The 16,146-nt window shown below is 43.9% G+C and overlaps 1 protein-coding gene across 1 annotated transcript in view; it reads right to left on the reverse strand.

The window, feature by feature from the left end:
• Nucleotides 1-16,146, reverse strand: part of cog3 (component of oligomeric golgi complex 3) — a 522,289-nt gene that overhangs the window by 10,063 nt on the left and 496,080 nt on the right. Inside the window, exons 14-19 of the mRNA XM_072584618.1 lie at nt 14,861-14,969; nt 11,277-11,401; nt 8,244-8,333; nt 6,973-7,093; nt 1,124-1,212; nt 112-246 (exon numbers count right to left, since the gene is read on the reverse strand). Coding sequence (XP_072440719.1) covers nt 112-246; nt 1,124-1,212; nt 6,973-7,093; nt 8,244-8,333; nt 11,277-11,401; nt 14,861-14,969 — 669 coding nt within the window. The remainder of the gene's footprint in view (nt 1-111; nt 247-1,123; nt 1,213-6,972; nt 7,094-8,243; nt 8,334-11,276; nt 11,402-14,860; nt 14,970-16,146) is intronic.

Raw genomic sequence — 16,146 nt, forward strand, 5'->3', positions numbered from 1 at the left:
TGAAGTAGAAGATCAGCTCTGACCTAAGTGAATGGTGGTCTGGGTTCAAAGGGCTGAATGGCCTTCTCCTGCTCCTCTTATGTTGTTAGCACAAAGCTGTAGCTTCCTTACTTTGGTCACAAACTCTTCCAGCTGTCCCACAAAGAGTTTGGTTTGGTGCTGAATGAACTTTTCACAAGCAGACTTCAAATTACGATCCACTTCCTTCTTCGAGTCTATATAATGTTCCTTGATCTCTGGAGAGCCCTGGAGGGAGATGAGGAAAATTAACCATTTTGCAAACCATTATTCAAATACTTACCTTTTTTTTAAAAACTTAGCAACACTTGTAAAGAATCTGTGTTATATGGTTCGAATTGAGCATTACAACAACCAAACGTGTATTTGCCTCATTTATTTATTACTACCCACAGTATTGTATACAGCTAGGAGCTGTGACACACACTTCCCTTGGGGAGGGGGGAAATGAGGCTGAATTGGATACATTTTTGAGCTACGAGGCAGTCCACCATCTACAAGGCACAAGTCAGGAGTCTGATGGAATACTCCCCACTTGCCTGGATGGGTGCAGCTCCAACACAAGACACCATGCAAGGACCCTTAGACAGCACCTTCCAAACCCACAACCGCTTCATCCAGAAGGTGAAAGGAACAGATTCGTGGGAACACCACCACCGGCAAATTGCCCTCCAAGCCACCCACCATCCTGACTTGCAAATATACAATCGTTCCTTCAGTCCTGCAAGTCCTTCCCTTACAGCACAGTACACCTACTTACACCTTCTTACAATACGTGGACTGCAGTGGTTCAAGATGGCAACTCACCCGCACTATCTCAAGGGCAACCCCAGGCCTGGGCAATAAATGCTGCCCACATCCCATGAATGAATTGAAAAGGACAAATGGTCATGGGGCAGGGAGGAAAGTGCAATTGGAATCACAATCAGTTTGATCTTTGTTGAATGACAGATCAGCTCACAAGGTCTGGGAGGGATCCAGGTCAATGAGAAGTCGAATCTTATTCCTTTTTTATATGTCATTGTCTCACAAGCTGAAGTCTATTCCAGAACTATCCACTTTCACCAAAAGCCCCCCAAAACACAGAACATACTATGAGTCATACCTCAAGCAGGAATTCAAGGATGGAATTGTTGCTGCTCAGTCGAAATAACCTGGGGACAGATCTGGGGTTCAGCATTTTAAAAGCTGCCTCTGTAAGAGAAAATATTCAAGCATCACTTCAACTCAGGCACTCATGTGTCAAACCGAACAGTTTAAATGCAATGAATTTGGCCAAGAGGGAAACGCCTTCTATTTGAACGCCAGAAGCAAACGTAAATTCACACTCTGGCTTGAACATCATGTCCATTAATATATTTATAGTGGATGGCTCCCATACTGCCAAAAGGGACCCCTGCCAAAAGAAATACATTTTAATCAATCTGTTTGGACATCTTTCGACATACTTCCATGGCAGGGAGGATTTGAACATCTAGAGTGCATCCTTGGTGCAGCGCTCATCTTTTCCCATCCAGTCAGTTTAACAGGCAGTAAAGATCGCTGATGCACACCCACCAGTTGTCAAGAGGAGTGTTCTGCGGGGTGTATTTAATCCGGCACTGAAGGGGTTCATCAGCATTGTGAGAACCTCCACAGTGGGACATCAACAATCAAACAGCAGCAATACAACGCGGTCTGAGTAACCCCTGCATCCCCACAGACTCAGGGCAGGCTGGGGAATGAAAAGAAAATGCACCTGAAAACTTTGATGACAGAAAAAAAGTCCAGAAGGACAGAGCGGACTGTTCAACGTCGAGAAAATAAAAAGACGCCAGAACTGAAAAGTGAAAAACAAGGCAGCACCCCACGTGATGAGGAAAGAGGGGTAACGAGGGTATCTGTTTTCACGTCAAACAATTTGTATCATTCAATCAGTTGACTTTTTTATTGCAGATGTGTGATCTTACCTCTCCCAATTCACAAAAGAGCCGGATTATCTTCCGACTTTTGGCAAAGACCCATGCGTCTTTCTCCCAAGCATAAGCCAACCCCTTCCCTTTACACAGGGGTCTGCTGTGTATTCCCAGCATTTCCTCCTGCTCTTACAGTCAGTTGGGATTGCAGTTTAAACCACATGTTGCTGTGCGACAGCTAAAACGAGTCTGGTTTGGCTTCTGCAGGTTTATGAAGCTCAAGAATTTAGCAACGCCACAGAACTGGAAATAAAACAAGCACCGACGTTTAAACAAAAGATTGATCAAATATGGTGATCTGCAAAGCCACCGCAACCTATGCATGTAGAATGTTCAGCACAGGGTGCTCAGCCGAACTAGGAGACAGTGAGGTCTGCAGGTCAGAGTTGAGTGCGTGTTGCTGGAAAAGGACAGCAGGTCAGGCAGCAATTGAGGAGAAGGAAAATCTCCTTGATGAAGGTCTCCAGCCCTAAACGTTGATTTCCTACTCCTCGGATGCTGCCTGACCTGCTGTGCTTTTCCAGCAACACACACTCAGCTCAGCCTAACTAATCTGTGCCGGTACACAGCTCACAGGACCTTGTTACATGATCATAATCTTCTGTGTTTTCAGTTCTGTTTACACAGCTCCATTCTCAATGCATCAAGTTCTGGACCTCAACTACTCCTTCTAATTGAAGGCTTGGTATTTTCATCATCTCAATATAGCTTTCTGCTAAATTCTTCATTGGATTTAGCAGTGACTAGCTTATATTAAAAGGCCTTTAGTTTGAATCCCCCCTCGATAATTGAAAAAAAATACTTCAAAAGTCCATCTTATCTAGTTACTTAATAAATTAAAATCATGAGGGGCATGGATACAACAAATAGACAAAGTCTTTTCCCTGGGGTCAGGGAGTCCAGAACTAGAGGGCAGAGGTTTAGGGTGAGAGGGGAAAGATATAAAAAGAGACCTAAGGGGCAACTTTTTCACGCAGAGGGTGGTATGTGTATGGAATGAGCTGCTCCAGAGGATGTGGTGGAGGCTGGTGCAGATGCAACACAAAAGGCATCTGGGTGGGTATATGAATAGGAAGGGTTTGGAGGGATATGGGTGGGGTGCTGGCAGGTGGGGCTAGAATGGATTGGGATATTGGGTTGGGGTTGGGATTGGGTCGGCATGGACAAGTTGGACTGAAGGGTCCGTTTCCATGCTGTACAACACTAGGACTCTATGATAAAGGGTTTCAACCGATCAGTTCTCAGTCTTATAGTTGAAAGGAGCCCCATCCTGTTCATTCTTTTCTGATGGCCATAGCCTCTCAGCTCTGGTGCCACCCTTGTACTTTGCTCTGTACCATCCCCACAGCCTCTACATCTCTTTTATAATATAGAAGCTACCATTAAGTGCAGTACTCAAAGGAGGTAAAGTTGTGTATGGGGGTGTCGACAAAACAGGAAGTCAGCAATTCCTGAGATCAAACAGCCCTGCTGCAGCTTGCATTAGGATAATATGTTGTCCAGGATCACTGTTGCAGAAATTGCTTTCAATTTTAAAAGGGATATTTTTGCCATTTTGTTCCTGTTTGAAAAACGTGGAACTTTTTTTGGAGGGAGAAAAAGGGAGACGTTTAAATAAACCGTGGAAGACAAAGTATGGTATCAGTTTCAAGGTCTATCCAGTATGAGCAAAAACATGCCTTGAGTGTTGAATCAATTGCTAAACTTCACAAAGAAGCACTGACCAGCATGATTTCACCTGTCTGAGTCAGTTCTTTCGGTGTATATACACAGACTATTCGAATGTAGGTCCAATCCAGTTGTGGAGTCAGAGGCCTGAGACTAGGCGGAGATATCCTGCAGCAGGGACCACCTCATTCTGGAATCAGCCCAGGTTTCAGCATCCATCCCAGGTTTAGATTCAGTGCAAAGCTGAAAGAGTTTTAACCCAACTCTGAACTTTTAGCGAAATGCAACTTCAAAAAATAAGTTACCAACTGGAGAACAAAGGAAATAAATCACAAACACGACACATTAAAATGCCTGTGATGCTCCAATGAAGAAACAGAAGGATGACCTAGGCCACTTGGCCCTTTGAGTCATTCAATGTGACTATGGCTGATCATCTGTCTCAGTACCCTGTTCCCGCTTTCTCCCCATACCCTTTGAACTCTTTAGCCGTAAGAACTACAGCTAACTCCTTTTTTTGAAAGCATTTGAGGATGCCCTCAACAGCTCTCAGTGGAATGGAATTCCATAGGCTCACCACACTGAAGAAATTTCTCCTCATCTCAGTCCTAAGTGGCTGTCCCATATCCTTAAACTGTGACCCCTGGTTTTGGACTCCCCACCCATTTGATGCACCTTTTCTTTATTTACCCAGATTCGAATTAGTTTATCCAAACCAGTTGGAACAAAGGTTTTGATAAGAGCTCCCTCCCACCATTCTTCTACAGTCCAAACCGATCCACTCTTTCTTCGTATCTCAATCCTGCCATCTCAGGAGTCCGATTTGGCCAAGCTCCATAGCCTGAAGTGCAAAACTCAGTAAGAGCAATTCAGCCTGACTGACGTCGGGTACCGGATAGACTTGAGCGACCTACAATTATGACAGCCGCTGTGGATAAACCAGTGTTAGTGAAAGGGAAGCAATAAAGGTCATCGATACCGAGAACGTGAATACATAAAGTCCAGGGTTCACCATTGGCAAGATATGGAGAAACCGTCTAGGACTAAAACGAGCAAGAATTTCACTGCCTCATTGAAAGAGATGGAAGAGAAGATCAAGACGCAAGGAGTCAGCATCAGCTGGGGAATGGAAGCTGTGCATAATAAATATCTATACTTCTAAAGAAGCTGATTGAAGTGAGGGGAAAATCACCCGACGTGTGGACAAGGTTTCAGCTGGAGCTCATGGTATTGGGCAAAGCAGTGAGTGGTTTCAGACCCTGGCACAGACTTTTGAGGCACTTACAGCAATGACAGATGGATTACCAAACCGGTTGTTCCAGGGTTCCAGAGATGCACAATACAGACAGCATCAGCTATCACCAAACCACGTCCTTAGGCCTCAGCAACAACACTGCAGTAGACCAGACATTGTAGTTTGAGATCAACAGAAACTTCCGCAACTCTGGTGAATACCCTGCACGTGGTTCCTTGGTGCAGAGGGGAGGCCTCCGAAGTTGAGCCTGGCATTCTGTGGACAGTTGGTGGATAGGAGAAAGTGAGGACTGCAGATGCTGGAGATCAGGGTCGAGAGTGTGGGGCTGGAAAAGTACAGCAGGTCAGGCAGCATCCGGGGAGCAGGAGAATCGTCGCTTCGGGCAAAAGTCCTTCATCAGAGTTTGTGGATAGTTTGATATGGTGGAAAGTGACTTGCATGGTCCAAATGATTTGACGATTCCTTTGGGGAAAGTTTTGACAATTTAGTCCACGCTGTGAAAATATCCTGGTCTTTTCCAAAGGATTGCAACTTTGTACAGAGATGGTGTAACCATGGACATTCAACAACACATTCACTGTGTTGAAGAAACTTTGGTTGAGAACAAAAAATGATATTTATCGAGGTTTCTCGCTTATTTACTTGTTTCGCGTTTCAAATGTCGTGGGTTTTTTGAGCTTTGATTACTCACCGGCAGCAGTTCCCTGCCTAACATGAGCTGGCTGGCTCACCAGTTTTGTCCAGGTGGTGGCAGCACACACAATACGGGGACAAAACCAGGAACCAGCCAGCTAACAATACCACAAGGATGTATTCCCCCTTCACTTATGTCTCAACTAGAAACTACGCAAGTTAAAACAAGGAGCTTATTAATGTTCAGGTGCAATGTAGAAATTGGTTACTTGTTCTGAGAAGGGCAGCACAGGATCAGTGTTATCCGCTACAAAGACCAACATATTGTTAATACAGAGCTGAGAGAAAACACATCATAGACAAACAAGGGTTAATATCCTTGCACGGTCACAGTTAACAGCACAAAGCACTTTTGCAAGACATGTGATTGCAAATTAGACAATTGAGCGACTGCTTTCAAATGTAGCTCCAGCGACCTGGAGTAGGCACGTAATTGCTGCTAAACAGTCATCGACTGCTGCTGGGCAGGACATTGATGTCAGGCAAAGACCCTTCCCCATTCCAAACAACAGTCAGGGATGGGAATGCATTATTGCGAAATCCCCAGCTAACCCGCCTTTGCCCAGACTGACTGAGATCCTCCCCCTGAGAGCAGTGGCTTAGGTCAGTTCTTCTCACCCTGGGACGCTGCACTGCCATTAGCCATTCTTGTACATCCTCACTATAGCTCTGACCCAAGGAGGTAAAATAAGCTCCTGCTCTGAATTTATTTGATGCTTTGCGAGATGTTGTTGACAATAAATGGACTGTGCCACCAGAGGACAAGGGCAGCAATAAGTGAGTGAACCAAGCAAGCAGACTCGCAGCGTGCAAGAAATACAAGCATTGTACTGTAGCATTAATACTCAGCTTGGAAACAAATGGCTTTGTCACCCCCTAATGGCACATCCCCATCACAGCAATCTTCGAAATGATGTTAAAAATCACAACAAAAATCTTATAGTCCAACAGGTTTAAAATTGGAAGCACACTAGCTTTCGGAGCGACGCTCCTTCCGAATCATTCAAAATGATGGGCATTCTCTCTCTAAATAACTCCGGCAGCAGGCAGTCACCATGCCTGTTGGTAAATATTTTGGGGTTGGGGGGCAATACTGACATTAACTTCTCTTCACCTCAAAGCTAATCTTTAAATTCAACACAAGACGACGCTATCTGTCCATTTAACTTACAAGAATTATCACATTCAGAAGGAAGTCAGTTGACTCAATCAGGGCTGCTTTAAATATAGAGTGGCAGAAGTAGTTAGTAAAAAGTATATGGCAGGACCTAAGGCATGCAGGTCATTGCAAGTGAACATAGAATAAACCTGGAGATGTGCTGAACAGCTAAAGATGGGCAGGATTGAACCACCCAACTCTACCCAGCTAGCACAAAGCAATACCTCTAGTCTTTTTAAGGTCCAGGGAAATCTCCTTAATGGCAAAGTCAGTGTGGAAAGGAGCAATCTGTTCCCGAAGGATCAAGAGATGCTTGATAAGGAAGAGCTGTCCATCTGTCGGAGTCTGAAACAGAAACGCAGAGAAGGGATTATGGCTTTTCGACACAATACATGAGAGAAGCAGGTTAACCCATGTGCGCATTTTCTGCGGCTTGTGTAACAAAAGCAAATCCTACAGCTGGGAGGAAAATTCCACTGGATCTTACTGAAATCATTTACCTATTACCTGATACCAGACCATAACGTTGGGAGGAATCAGAAAAATAATTCTAAAAACCCAAAATAACATCAGTTAAAAAATCAACACTTTCCAAGCTGAATAATGAACTAATTTGTTTATTTTTCCCCGTATTTAACAATAGTGAGTATCAAACAGAGCGGAAACAAATATGGTCCAAAGGAACATTCAATCTGCTTCAGTATGGACTGCTCTCAGTGCATTCACAAATTCAAATACAAAGTTCCTTCTCTTGGTTTGGTGCTGTGCTGTTTCTGTGAACAGAAGATTTTATTTTTAATTAACATATTTCACCCTGGCTTTGTAAAATGGTTTAAAGCCAGACTACACTCCCAGGATCAGACGGAGGGAATGCTACACTCTTCGAAGGTGTCATCTTCCCTAGTCAATATCAATCCTTTAACTAAACATCATCAATATGGCTGTTTGTAGGAGATTACTGTGTCTAAATAGACTGCATGTTTCCTATTTTACAACAGAGACTACACTGAAAAGCACTTATGAAATACGTTTAGACATCCTGAAATCAAAGGTACTATATAAACACAAGTTTTTAAAAATAACTTTACGTAATTTCTTAATATAAGCAATTTTAATACAAAAATTTTATTAATACGAGAAAACTGACAATCTTGACCATGGCTAAAACAAACATCAAATCATACCTTCACTTTCCAACTCACTGTCCCAATGTATTATTTCAGAGTTTGCTAATGTCAGCTAGGATGGCAAAAGTCAGGCATTTATTGGCTTCAATGTCCCTGAGTGAGGGAGGGATAAATCTGCTAACTCCTGATCACTATGTACCCAGTGAGCAGCATATACTCAGGCACCTCACAACACATGAATGGAGTGGGCTCTTCAGGAGAGAGCAGGTGAGTGAGAAATTTAATGGGGAGGGAATGGAGGGAGGGGGGGAGAAAGGAATAGAAAAAAAAATGAACCTCATGCAAATAATTTGGAAAATTTCACTGACCTTGTTTTTAATGATCGAATCAGCAGCTCCGAGTAAGGAGTGGATACAAGCAGATAAGGCTTCCTGTGATAGACCCTGAAACACTGCCCGCTGGGGGCAAGCACAGCCCAGTTACAACACACACACACACAATATTCATCATCAATATCAACATATATTGTAAAGATCCATTAAGGAATGTAGCTTCTCAGAAATCACAACGAGCTGGATTCCGCATGTCTTTAAAAAGTAGTGTTTTCCAGAAATAGGTCTGACAACCACCTCATCTTTGATTATTCATTCAATGCAGCACCAGGAGATTTTCTTTTGGGGGTGATCAACTTTACAAGTAAAAGATCAAGGGACAACGTTACTTTGGAATTTGAACCTCAATGCCTCTTAAAACTGGGTGCTGTGTTGTAATGTTTCAGTGCTCAGGTTTAGCTTTCTAAATACATCTCCGACCCAAGCCAGACATGATGTATAGCTGAGCCCATCTCAGTGATGGTTACAACCCCACAGCCCAATAGCAGTACAATGTGCTGCAGAGGCACAGAAAATGCCTCACTCCCCTCTCGCTTTTTAGTTTTGATCCTCAGGTACAGATTGCATGCATCAAATAGAATTTCGAGTTGGAGGATGAATCTTCCATTCCCCCCCCCCCCCCCGCCACCCCAAACAAATGACCTGCTGTTCTGCACACAAGAGGTGCTCAGGTTACTGGGATTATCATGTCTTGTGGAAAAATACAAAACAGCAGCTTTTCAATTATAGGCAGGTGCTGTGGGGCTCTGCAGAGCAATATTCCGAAGATTGGGAATATTCCTGCTTAAAGCTGGTGGCCATACACCTAAAGCAAAAAGCAGCAGCTTGTTGTCTGTACAAGTTGCAATACAGAGATTGTATAATGGGAGATTAACTTCTCTGTGTCAGCTATCTTGGCCCTATGTTCTGGAATTTCCTCCCTGAATTTCTGTGTCCCTCCACCATTTTGTTCATCCTTTAAGATCCAGACCTGATCTGGTCCACATGTGACTCCAGATCTACAGCAAAGTGGTCAACTTTGAAATAGCCTCTTTGCACATAACCACTATCAAGTCTGATAAAAGAAATGAAACTAGATGCACCATCCTGCATTGACCAAGGCATCAAAATTACAGCATTCACAGCCCGCTGGATCCTGCACAATCCTCTTGTTAGCATGGAAGCTGGTGCCACAACTGAGACAGCGGTCTCAAAACAGTCTGATATAGTCATGCCCGTGGAATCATGCCCTGATAGAACAAGTCCCAGACACCGCCATCATCTCTGGGTATGTCCCGACAATCAGCAGGACAGACCCAGCAGAGTTCATGGTACAGCAGTGAATGGGACGGAGTTGAGGGATTCCACAATGTTGACTCTGCTGCTGAGCTGCTCCCCCTGCTGATGAATCAATGCTACTCCATGTTAAACACCACTTGAGAGATGTACTGAGTGGACAGGAACACCACGATTGACTGAGCTGGCCGGGTCTTCAAAAGACATTGCTGATCAACTAGCCCGTTGGCAGGTGAAGGAACCAACAAGGGAAATGCCCTTGGCAACCTCTTCAATTTATCTGCACTAGACGCATCTATCCATGACAATATCAATAGGAGTGACCACTGCACACATGTTGCATTGGGAGCTGGTAAGCAGAATACAGGTGCTCCACATTAAATGTTTCAAGGACTCCCTAAATAAGTCATTCTCTGTGTGCCACTGTCAGTGGCAAGTGCAGGCTATTGATCATGCTGCATGAAGATGCTAAGTCAGGATTGCTGCAAAGACCTTTAACACTGTGTGGAAGAGCCAGCAGAGCAAAGAAAAAAGCAGAAGGATGACCCCAGTTGTTCCCAGCACTGATTACACCTTCACTTGTACCTGCTGTGGCACAATCCCCAGTCATGGTAGGCCTGACTAGCCATCAGTGAGCTTGCGACCAATCAGTACAACCTTTCTAAATCCTTTGTCAATGAAAAACGGCCAAGAGTCACAAAAGCAGGTCAGAGGCTGGGAATTCTCTGGCGAGTAAGTCACCTCCTGACTCCCCAAAGCCAGTCCACCAACTGTAAGGCAGTCACAGGAACATTTGGAAATATATTGTAGTTCTTTCAGTATTAGGGCAAAATCCTGCAACATACACTAACAACACAGTGGGTGATTTACAGCCTAAAGACTGCAGTAGTTCAAGGATTTAAGGATGAGTACCAAATTGTGACAGATCTATGTATGACTAAAAATTAGATGCTCCTTCAAATCAATCTTAGTGTTTATGTGACTTGGTCACAAGCTTAGTTTGCTAACGTTCCTTGGATTATTTAACGGCATTCAAAGGTTCTATAGGCAATTTGCTATGAAGGTGGTGATAAGACTCGAATGAATGCAAGAGGCAATGTGCTGCTTTTAAGTGGAGATTCCAGACACACTTTTTTTTTTAAAAAAAAAGCAGCACTTCACTCCAGGATTAATTCAGGTTGGCAAGTAGAAATGGTGAATTTGCAGGTCCTAAAATGTTGGACTTTTGGCAGGTATCTTTAAGGAATTGTAGAGAATAAATTCTAGTTACACATTATATAGAATTGGCAGAAACAGGCCATTCAGCCCAACTGGTTGATACTGGTGCATCCGCATGAGCTTCCCCTCTCGATCTTTCATCTCATCTCCATAGCACAACTGCCTGCATTATATATCCACGTGGTACAGAAGAGAGTTTTAGCTCACTAAGGAAGAAACAGGAGTCCCCATTATATACACCTTCATTTAGCCAAAAAAACAAGGGGATCCCCACCTCCCAATATACTTTCTTATTCAAAGTATCAAGGTGACTGAAACCAGCAAACGAGAGGGGTGGAAAGAACTACAGTACAGGGAAAAGTGGTGGAAACAGCATGACGTGAACAGCTTAATCAGATGTCCAGCATTGATACGATGGGCCAAATGGCCTTCTCCTTTGCTGTAATCATGCCACGAGGGAGAGGACTTTGTTTGGGCGACAGCAGCAATAAACTCAGCCTTCATTCTGAAACTTACATCGATACATCTGTAAAGCTTTGAGAGACAGACCAGTGTTCTGCGCACTGTCGGGTACCACATGCCATGCAAATCTGCAGGGGAAATCGTTGATTGTGGCCGAGGATTCAGAACTTCTGAGTTACCTGTGCAAAATTAAACAATTTTAATAAACTGAACCGCACATCATGATACAACATTGTATGGAATGAGACACCAGAGAAAGTGATGAAGGCTGGTACAGTTACAGCATTTAAAAGGCATCTGGATGGGTTCCTGATGAAGAGCTTATGTCTGAAACGTCGATTCTCCTGCCCCTCGGATGCTGCCTGACCTGCTGTGCTTTTCTAGCACCACTCTCTTAACTCTAAACTCCAGCATCTTGCAGTTCTCACTTTTTCCCATCTGGATGGGTGTGTGAATAGGAAGGGTTGAGGGGGACATGGGCCAATTGGTGGCCAATGGGACTAGATTAGGTTAGGTTAGGTTAGGATAGCTGGTCGGCATGGATGAGCTGTACCGAAGGGTCTGTTTCCGTTCTGTACATCTCTATGACTCTATAGCCGACCAGAATTTAACACTAGGAAGGCAATCGTGACCCTACGCAACCAGGAGACACTAGGGATGGTCAGTTAAAATGCTACCAGTTACTGACATTCCACCTGTCACTTCTCGAACCAAAAGGAACTTGTCTGAGATCAAAAGGGACCTCCCTGAATTATGCACACGTGACTCAATTACCTCAGCAGGGCTAGACTGCAGACTGGAGTTAGGGGGTTGGAGGGTTGGGATGGGGGTCTCCAATGCTGCTGCTGTGACTTTCTTGTCAAAGCAAAGCTGGAAGAACAACAGCCTCAGAAGAGGTGAAGAATACAAAGTGTATTTTCTCCCGCCTTTGTCCAGACAGTTCATCGGGGATTCAGTAAGCTGAATGCTGCAATGAGGGGTGTGACTTATGAAGAGTGGCTAAAAAAGTTTGCGCAGTTTTTTTTGAGTTAGGAAGAATGGGTGATCTTTGTTAGAATGTACAAAATTCTGAGAGGATTTGACTGGGCAAACATTGAGAAGATATTTCAACTAGTAAGGGAATATTGAACTAGGGGACATTGTTACTGAATAAGATATTTACTTAAGACCAAGATACAATGGAATTTCTACTCCCAAATTTCTGGAATTCTCTACCACAAAGTGTATAGAAATTCGATCACGAAGTATTTAATAACATTTTGAAGTATCAAGGAGTTGGAAAGCTACGAGGAGCTGTCACAAAAGGCTTAAGGCAGATTGGCCTTGATCTTTTAGAGTGGTGGGTCAGGTTTGAGGGGCTGAATGGCCTGCTCCTGCTCCTATTGCTTATATTCTTAAAGGAGTCAACATTCTTCCAGGCACTGTAGTGAACTCTTCAGTCTTCCCTGGTCCAGACTCCTCTACCACCCCAAACAGAAAGATCCACAAGATACTGCAGGAAGCCATTCCCACTATTCAGCTTGTGATGGTAATTGGCTTAACGGCTTGATTTACCACTGTTTCGCACTGATATCTTTTCCACACCATTTGGGAGGTGAACCAATCACTTCTTCATGAGACTTTAAATAGCTCAGACCTGGTTTCTGTGGCAGGGGAAGAGTACTAAGCTCACTTTGCCACCCATTCTCCCAAAATCCACCCTCAGTTAAAATCATCCCTGATAACACATGAATAAATAGATCTCAGCACTAGAACACACCAGTAAGCAGAAATTAAAGAGCTTCGATTTATACTCTTTAATGGCCTTAGGACTTCTCAAAATGTTTTGAAGCCAATTAAGTACTTTTGAAGTGCAAGCCGCCTAATAATTGGGAAATGTAGCCAGTTTGCACACAGCTAATACTCACAAATAGAACGAAAATGACTAAACCATCACTTTAGCACATCTTTGATAAAGAATCAACATGGTGGCTCAGCCATTAGCACTGCTCCCTCACAGCGAGGGGGATCTGGGTTCAATTCCACCCTCTGGCAACTGCCTGTGTGGAGTTTGCTTGTTGTCTCCGTATCTGCATGGGTTTCCTCCCACAGTCCAAAGATGTGCAGGCTAGGTGGGTTGGCCATATTAAATTCTGGATTAGTGGTGCTGGAAGAGCACAGCAGTTCAGGCAGCATCTGAGGTTGCCCATCGTGTCCAGGGTTGTGCAGGCTAGGTGGGTTAGCCAATGTATTGACCAGAGGAGTTGGCAGGTCATGTTGTGGTTAAACAGGTCATTGCTCAGGCCACGTTTAGAATGCTGTGTACAATTCTGGTTATCTCTCTTTTGTAGGAAGAATTTGTTAAACTGAAAACGGTATAGCAAAGATCCACAAGCATGTTGCAGGGGTTGGGTTTGAGCTATAGGGATAGGCTATTTTCTCTGGAGCATCAGGGACTGAGGGGGTGACCTTATAGAAGTTTATAAAATCATGACAGCACGGACAATGTGAATAGCCAAGGTCTTTTTCCCAGGGTAGGGGAGTCCAAAACTAGAGAGTGTAGGCTTACGGTGAGAGGGGAAAGATTTAAAAAGGGGACCTAATGGGGCAACCTTTTCACACATAAGTTGGTGTGTGTATGGAATGAGCTGCCAGAGGAAGCAGTGAAGGCTGGTACAATGACAACACTTAAAAAGGTATCTGGATGGGTATATGAATAAGAAGGCTTGAGGGAGATATGAGCCAGATGCTGGTAAATGTGACTAGATTAGTTTAAGATATCTGGTCGACACGGACAAGTTGGACTGAAGGTTCTGTTTCCGTGCTGTACATCTCTGTGACAAGCATGCTGGACAGGAGAGAGTCCGTATAGACTTCCAAAAGGCTCTTCATCAAGTTCTGCAAAAGACGGTGTCACCCAGACTAAGAGTAGATGGTACCTCTGTGGGACAGGTTGATAATTTGTTGTAAAATAGAAGATGGAAAGTACAGCAACAGGAAACGTTTACTGAATTGAGAGATACAAGATGCGTAGTTGGGAGCAGAAGTTACATACGGAACACAGACAGACCAAAAGAGAAGGCTGGACAGTGTTCAGAAGTCAAAGGTCATCCACTTCCAATTGAATGCATCTCAAAATCTAACACAAAACTTCCCGATCCACCCAGGTTTACAGCTTCCTTCACCTCACAATATATTGCTTCTTTAATATGAAAGCTGTACATTTCCAAAGGGAGATGGACCATCAGGAAGTACTGCTACCCTCTTCAGGACTGCTGTAGAAGGAGCAACAATGAGGATTAGATTCCCTACAGTGTGGAAACAGGCCCTTCGGCCCAACAAGTCCACACCGACCCTCCGAAGAGCAACCCACCCAGACCAATTCCTCTACATTTACCCCTGACTAATGCACCTAACACTATAGGCAATTTAGCATGGCCAATTCACCAAAACTGCACATCTTTGGACAGTGGTAGGAAACTGGAGCACCCGGAGGAAACCCACGCAGACACGGGGAGAATGTGCAAACTCCACACAGACAGTTGCCTGAGGTTGGAATCAAACCTGGGACCCTGGCGCTGTGAGGCAGCAGTGCTAACCACTGAGCCACCGTGCCACCCGGCATTAAGTATTAGTTCTGATGCTCTGTTGCGCCGTACCTGATTTGATGACATTTTTAGAATCAGGATCTTCGAGTTGAACGTCTGCAAAAGATGAATCAGCCACAGACGACTTGGCTTGTTCATCCTTCAAGCTCTGTGCAATTTGCTGCAGAACAAACAACAATTATGAGAAAAGAATGAACAGCATTTTCAAACAACAGGAGCACCGAAAGCATATTGAACCCATGAAAAGCACATTAACAACAATTCAGTCACACTCCTGTAATTCAACTCCTCAGAGTTAATTATTGCTGCAATCTCCCTAGCCCAACTTGTTTCCAAGATCTGTGCAGTTTTCCAAATCATGCCTCATGTATATCCATCCCCCTCCTCCCCACCACCACCCCCTCCTCCCCCCTCCTCCCTCCACCCCCCATTCTAATGAATCCACAATTTCTGACCATGGCTTCAGTTACTGAGATGCCAGGTTGTGAAACTGCCTTGCTAAAACTTTCCATTTTTGCCCCTGTCAAATGCACCTTAAATCTCTGTCTGTGCCTAGTTTGTGATCAGTTACCCTAATTTCTCAAGGAACCTGACATTAAATGTTTTTTGATGATGCTCCTGTAAAGCACCCATTAAAGAGCTGTGTAAAACAGTGGACAAACAATGAAGATTCAGGACAATCCTTCTTGATGTTCACATGAGCAGAACAGATTGTATAGACTGGTCTGGTAGGGGCTTAGTTGGTTGGTCGGTCAGCTAGTTTGTGATGTAAACTTACACCAACAGCATGGGTTCAATTCCCACACTGATTGAGGTTACCATGAAGGACTCTCCTTCTGAACCTCTCCCCTCACCTGAGGAATGGCGACCCTCAGGTTAAATTCACCACCAGTCATCTCCCTCTAATGACAGAGTAGCCCAATTGTACTATGGTGACCTATGTAATTCCTTGAGTACAGAATCTAATTGAGGGCTTTAAGGTGATTGAAGTATTTAAGTGGGTAGATAAAGAAAATGGAAAGTTTCAAAACTAAACACTGATAGGTTTACCCAACAAAAATCTATTAAGGCCTACAAAGCTAAAGCAAGTGTACAGAGTTAGGATACAAATCAGTCATGATTTCACTGAGCGACAATGCAGGATTCAAAGGAGGGAATAATCTCCTGCTGTTCCTATCTTCTCAAAAGGTATTACAATTTTTCAATCTTACCTCAGCCACTACTTCATTTAATCTAATGTCTGTATTAAATCTCTAACCTTTGTTTTTTTTTCTGTACATCTATAACGGTCAGCGAAACTGAAAATGATTTAAGGGCTTCTTGCAAGGATTGATGGG

This window comes from Chiloscyllium punctatum, chromosome 15 (genome assembly GCF_047496795.1).
Source record: "Chiloscyllium punctatum isolate Juve2018m chromosome 15, sChiPun1.3, whole genome shotgun sequence".
In the NCBI taxonomy this organism is placed as follows: domain Eukaryota; kingdom Metazoa; phylum Chordata; class Chondrichthyes; order Orectolobiformes; family Hemiscylliidae; genus Chiloscyllium; species Chiloscyllium punctatum.